The 6,853-nt window shown below is 30.5% G+C and overlaps 1 protein-coding gene across 1 annotated transcript; it reads right to left on the bottom strand.

Moving 5' to 3' along the window:
• Positions 1-1,604: 1,604 nt before the first annotated feature.
• On the bottom strand, positions 1,605-6,412 carry LOC106787481 (myrosinase 1-like). Its single transcript, XM_014749850.1, has 9 exons — positions 6,329-6,412; positions 6,138-6,247; positions 5,433-5,566; positions 5,024-5,357; positions 4,579-4,921; positions 4,303-4,453; positions 3,212-3,453; positions 3,037-3,111; positions 1,605-1,669 (listed from the first exon to the last, which is right to left on the bottom strand). Exons 1-9 carry the CDS (start codon positions 6,397-6,399, stop codon positions 1,624-1,626), a joined length of 1,506 nt encoding a protein of 501 aa, XP_014605336.1. The 5' UTR covers positions 6,400-6,412; the 3' UTR covers positions 1,605-1,623.
• Between the last annotated feature and the right edge of the window lie 441 nt (positions 6,413-6,853).

Raw genomic sequence — 6,853 nt, forward strand, 5'->3', positions numbered from 1 at the left:
AAACGAAGAGGCGTATCAAAAGATTTCCAATGTCCGCGCCGTTTACTTTATCTTTTCGCCACGAGCTCCTGTGCCATTATCGGTAGAAATCCTTTTTTATTCTTGACGTAGCATCCCCGAGAGGTTATCAGAAAGGAAGAACGAAAGATAGAGAAAGAATGAGATAGAAGAACACATCGAGACCAAAGAGAGAATAGAAGATATAAGGGGTACTCTTCTTTCTGGTCGAAGGTTCCCTTCACTTGAAATTCACCTTCTAGAAGGATTTAATCGTTTTTTCGCCAGACAGAATTTTCTTTTCCCTCTCTACCCTTTCTCATCTCTTTAAATCCATCTCGAAAAAGATGAAAACCTTTAAAGAGCTCACAATGTCACAAGCCGATAATGGTGCGAAAGTTATTTGTCGCGAAGATCAACTGGAAGATCGCAAATAAAATGGTAACTGAAAGTACTGTGAAAGTACGTTTGGAAAGAGGAAAATAGAGAGGAAATTAAGAAAGAAAGAAAGATAGAAAGAGAGAGACAGAGAGAGAGAGAGAATGAATGATAAAGTGATAAAGAGGAAAGAACTAAAGCTATACCTACAGTGATTTCGTTCAGTGCAATTTAAACGCCTGTTGTTCGTGTTCGCGTGTCGTTATGGAAAAAGTTTCACAATTACTGCAAGCAAAGATGATTGTGTCTTCTTCTTCTTTATTTTCCTCTTTTTTTTTGTATTCTTTTTTTCCTTCTTCATCTTCTTGTTTGCTTTTGCGGTAGACAAATAGCAACTTTAATTCGATTTGATCTAAAACGAAAAGTTATGCTTCGAGAAAGAGTTCATGATATTATTTCGATCAGATTGACAATGATTAATACGACAAGTCCAACTTTTTGTCATCGTCTCTTGAAAAGATTTCCTGCTAACGAATATTTTCATACGATCGATCTTATTCCTCACACCAATGGACATCGCTATGCGAAATCGGCCAGGCTGGATACGATCGAGTAAATAAATAGACATGACAAATAATTACTGTACATTCAACGTTGATTTCATTTATGTGGTGCACATGATGCGGTCAGTTGATTTACAGAGGTATAGAATTGCGGATATCCAATTCGTTTTCGGTAACCATGGATAAATGGAACGGCCTATAATTTGATTATTAGATCGTAGAAAGATAATTCAATTTTAAAGCGATGATAAAAGCATCCATTTTTTAATGGACGAAGAAAAAAAATGTGAACGTGCAAAAGGGGACACTTGCTCATATTCGATGAGTTCATTAAAATTGATATAAAATCATTTTCATATTCAAATCTTACGTCTATTTGAAATAATTTTGGTTCATCTTGAGAGATAAATAAAATGGTCTATTTCTTTTTTTGTTTTTTTTTTTTTTTTTATTATCGAGATTAATAAATGAAACAAATTTGAGTATTTATAGATTTTGTGTGGTATATCTCGTATAAAATCGGTGGAATCATAAGTACCATACTTTTATGTGGTACGTTTTTTAACGGTGAAGCGATTTTGTAGCTGTCGCCCGAGGCATCGACGAACGTGATATGGATACGCGTACACCATTACCCAAGATAATTACGCGAGATTTTGCTCGCCGAAGCACGATCTGTTATTTTCTAAACCCTTTTCTTCCTTCCCTTTTTTCTTATCTGCCAGCTACAACTGCAACAGGAAAACTATATAAACGAAATATACCCTCTTTCTTTCTTGTATTTCTATAGAAAGCTTTTGTTTAACTCCTTATTCCGTGCTACTGAGATTCATTTTACCATTATTTCTCATGAATTCAAGCATTTCTTTTATTGATTCGTCATGCCATTTAACTTCTTCTTTATTTAATCATTTTTATAGTTAATACATTAAATGATCTATTTTAATTAGCGACTATCATTATCGTATTGTATCCATAACCAACGCATCTAAAAGATATTTTATATTTATTTATATAATTCTGGTTATCATTAGTAAGCTAATTTTCAAGCAATTAAACAATTTTTACAGTTATCGCACAAAGTAATAAATAATTTGTAATGCTTTCAATGTACATCCAAATTTTTATTAAATTTGTAAAGAAAAAATGGTTAATGGTTCTTGATAATCCACGCAGTCCTCATACATACGAAAGTGATATTTGATTTAACAATGATAACAAATCAGAAAATTATTACTTTTATTTATTTTTATTTCTTTTTTATAGAAAGATTATATATGGTAAAATATCAAGATACATATAAATCAATGAATCCAAATCAATTGAATTTCTACATTTAAATTCTACATCGTATCTTGGATATTTATTATACGAATAACGATAGTATTTAGAAAAAAACTTTGAAGAGATCACGGAAAAAGTTGGAAAGTTAGAAAGAGTCATCGTTCAATTTGTTAAACATTTCCTCCATTAATCGGAGAATCGGTCTCGACTCGATTTGAAACGTACTTCTTCCGAATACGAGGAAGAAGATTAAATCTTTTTTGTTTCATCCTCTTCCTCTTCCACTTTCCTGTTTTCATCGAAGAACGAAGACAGGAATTTCGTTTCCGAGTCGACTAACGAAGTTTGCTGTCTACGCTCCCTTTTGTCGCTTCCAAATGATCGTATAATGTACTTGGATGAAGACAATACTGTCGACAAATGAACGCTCATGTAAACTAGCCGAAATTTATTTAATCGTGTTCGATATGTATTGATTTATTTATAAATCCAAACGTAATAGATATTAAATAGTAAATCAAATATAATTAAATGTTGAGAATTTCTTTGAATTGGAATTTTAATTCAACTTAAATTTCGATTCAAACGCTAATCGATCTTTCTCTAAAAGCAGATTTTTATCTTTAACAATCAATCACTCATGAAGATGTATACTGATGCATAGATAGAGGAAATAAATCATGCCAAATTGATATGCCTATGCATTCTAAATTATCATAGATAAATTTAATTTTAAAGAACAATTACGACGTCGAATTAATTCTTATTCATTGTATAATTAGTTATTTTTCGTTCTTTGATTAGATTTTTATACCATTCCATTGACATTTTGGGAGTTCTCGTTCTATTCGGAGACGAGAAATCAACTTGTACAATACCAAATTTTTCACTGGAAATAAAGAAATATTGTCATCAAACGTATTTGAACATAATTTAAATAAATAAATTATTTTAAATTTTAGTTATAAAAATATTTAAATAAATATTACGTGTAGCCATTAGTCCATTCAAAATTATCCAATAAACTCCAAATTGTGTAACCAAAGACATTACAACCATCTTCATATATAGCTTGTAACATAGATTTAAGATATTTAGAAATATATTCAATTCTTATATAATCCATCAAAGTGTTGTTGTCAGAAACACCATTTTCCGTAATAAGAATCGGTGGATTGTCATATTCATTTTTTATTATGTTAATAATCTTTCTAAATCCTTCAGGAACTAACTACAAACAAAATGTTAGACTTCTATTATAGTAGATATTGCATATTCAAGATACTATAATAAATCATATTGAATTACGTTTACACAATGTAGTATTTTACATTCATTATAACTAACTTTTAAAAAAAAATTAGTAGTCTCCTATTCGATAAAATTTTATTGCAATATTCATTGAAATTTTTAATTGATATGGTAGAAAATAAACATTGAACAACAACGGGACTGTCGAGGTGTTTTTGAAGCACGAATATTTGCGTAATTACTTTTATATTTTCATTTTGTTAGACAGAGAAAATTCATTAAATATTCGATAAACTTATCAAAAAACAACTATTACTATTGTGACGCTATAAAACCATTGTCTAATATCATACAAATCATCAAGTTTGCTATCAGAACAAATATATCTATTAAAAAGGACTCAATTGATTTTCAAGGATTTCCCTCCGAAATATCGATTTTCTTATTATTGAATATACTCACATTGCTTAACAAAGAATCGATTAAGTGTAAGTGTAAGTTTATGAAAATCGTGCTTATTATAAGCTAGCGATCATGATCGAGCTTCGTGCGTTCTTTCACAGGCTTTAACATCACTCATGAATTATACACTTACTATGTAAATTATTCATAAGAAGAAGCTTCGAATAACCGATACACTTAATTGCACGCGATGTATGTCGGGAGTAACCCAAAAGAAAATAAAAAGGTAGAAAAAAGAATAGAAAAAATGTAAAAAGTTTTTATGTGTTAATCGAATTAGATGAATTTGCACGAAAATATATCTTTTTACGATTGTAAGTTAATTTTGAAAGTTAACGTTTAAAAAATTATCTTTTATATAGCTGACCTTTATCCATGACGAAGGAGTAGATGGCCATTTTGGATCGAAGCTTAATTTAAATCCTTTGTCTTCGTACCAGAGATCGTCCGGTCCCTTCGGTACACTTTCAACGAGACTAGATGTATAGTGATTTAAGGCAAAAAAGTCTGAAGTTCCGCTACATTAAAAAAGTATATCGAAGCTTGTGTTATCGCACATTTTAGTATTGAATAATTGCTAAATCATTTATCAATGAAAATCAATCATAAATATGCATGTATATATATATGTATACATATCTACCGTATATAATTAATCCATTCCGGTGTGAATGTCGGCAATCTTGATTTCAAATATCCTTGAACCCTACTATTCTCTCCAATACGTTTTTTCATGATTTCTGGATAATCACCGGTTTTCGAATAAATTGGATGAGCTGACCAACCACACAAAAATTGAAAACCTATGTCCTCGGCTATTGTATCATTTTTATGCTTGGCATAAAGCGTTAAACTCGATAAGGCGATAGAAATTAATCCTTTTTGTTGAGGTCTGAATTCTTTGTCGTACATATGATATACCTTGGCATGCGCTTTTAGTATATTATGCATGCACAAATAAGATCCGATTCCAGTTGAATTTGCCCCTGATACCATCATTTATAATTAAAAATACTATTATATCTTTCATTTGAAATATATAATACGTATTAAATACGAATTTAAATATGATAATGATTATGATTTACCAGGAGGAAATATGTATGAACCGTAACCTTTTATACAGATTACCGCTGGTTCATTAATGGTAAAGAAAAGTTTAACTTTCTGCCCAAACTCTTGGAAAACAATTCTTGAATAGTTAACAAAATAATCAATGATTATCTCGTTAGTCCAACCACCTAATTTTTCTAAATCTTCCGGTAGATCCCAATGAAATATTGTAACGTATGGTGTAATACCCTTTGCCAGTAGTTCATCAATAAGATTTCTATAATAATTAAGTCCATCTTCGTTTACAACGTTTGCCAAACCGTTCGGCAATATACGAGACCAGCTAATTGAGAATCGATAAAAGTCAACCTAGAATTAACAATTATTATTTTTTTTTTGTGAATTATTCTTTAGCCTAAATTTAAAAACTGGTTGTATACATACACCCATGTTGCTGAGTAACTGAACGTCTTCTTTATATTTATGATAAGAATCACATGCAACGTCACCATTACTGTGATCCTTTATTAACCATTCATTGTTATGGGTAAACACATCCCATATATTAATACCTTTACCTGTAAAATTTATTTATCTAATATTACTTACGTATTAATTTATAATTTTGCATTACTCTTTATTTGTAAAATTCGCGCGAGAAAAGTTAGACCTCCAGGTAATCTGGGAGGTTTCAACTCGAGTCCTTCGTTTTTAGGACAACTTTTCGAAAATACTACGTGTAATAATGTCTTGCTAGTTTCATGGGCTATATATGTATCGATTTCATCTTTAAACACAACTGTGAACAATTCAAAAGTGCCGGCTTGTCAAAATAGTCTTGTCAGTTCATCAAGCAACCACTCACATCGCTTTCATCGTCGTTCTTTTTTACTAGGTTCTTATTTACACAATTTTTCTCATACCGTTACATAATTTGCAATTGTATAACACTACTTATCACTTCTGATAACACTTTTTAATATTCTCAATAAAGTTTAGGTCTCTTTCAGTAGTTTACACTGGAATTCAATGCCAGAAATTCCTTTCTCCCGTGCAATTTCTTTAAATCATTACACTATCCAGGCCCTTCGGTCAACCTTCTCACGAATTTTTACATATTTAATATAGTGATAAACCATTTCACAATACCATCAATGTTCCAGGCTCCTTCAATTTGATAAGCCGACGTAGCGACTCCAAATTGAAATCCTTCAGGGAATTTTGTATACGTGAGAGCTTGAGTCTCTTTCCAAATTAATCTAAAATTATAGTTAAACATAATTAATTTACATAATTTATCAATAGTATATATGTTATGTATATAAAAAATCAACTCTTACATCGTTACTAGCAGCGTGTGTATCGCTGCTTTCAATAAAGAAGAATATACAGTAGCCATTATGTCGATCATTGGTCAACCGACGACTAAGTAATACTACTTGTATAGGATTTATATCTTAAGTTATATATATGTCAGTGTTATCACAGTACTTTCCATATCGTTTTAGCTATCAAAGAATGTTAATAATCATTTTAAAATAGTACTGTGTAATGCACCGAATTTGATTATTTCAAATAACATTTAAATTGTACATTACACAAATTGTTATTTGTACAGATGTTACGTAATATTTAAAAGGGATGTAATGTAATGGATTTTAAAATAATACAGTGTGAAACACTGAACTTGCTTATCTTGAATAACATTTAAATTTGAACTTCGATAATAAGACACTTAATAAAGATTAAACTATTCAATATAAACGATTTCATTAGTTTCTTATTCCACTTTCATCGTTTTATTTCCTAACAAATTTTTAACGAAAATCGTTAACAGCAACATTGAAGTAAATATAAGTGAAATG

This window comes from Polistes canadensis, unplaced genomic scaffold (genome assembly GCF_001313835.1).
Source record: "Polistes canadensis isolate GaletaPanama2010 unplaced genomic scaffold, ASM131383v1 scaffold_102, whole genome shotgun sequence".
Classification (NCBI taxonomy): domain Eukaryota; kingdom Metazoa; phylum Arthropoda; class Insecta; order Hymenoptera; family Vespidae; genus Polistes; species Polistes canadensis.

Coding starts and splice junctions, on each gene's coding strand:
- LOC106787481 (XM_014749850.1), bottom strand. CDS start 6,399: ATGATCGACATAATGGCTACTGTATATTCTTCTTTATTGAAAGCAGCG. Junction 5,567..6,137: donor AGGAGCCTGGAACATTGATG/GTATTGTGAAAT, acceptor TAAATTTTACAG/GTAAAGGTATTAATATATGG. Junction 3,454..4,302: donor CTCCTTCGTCATGGATAAAG/GTCAGCTATATA, acceptor TTTTGTTTGTAG/TTAGTTCCTGAAGGATTTAG.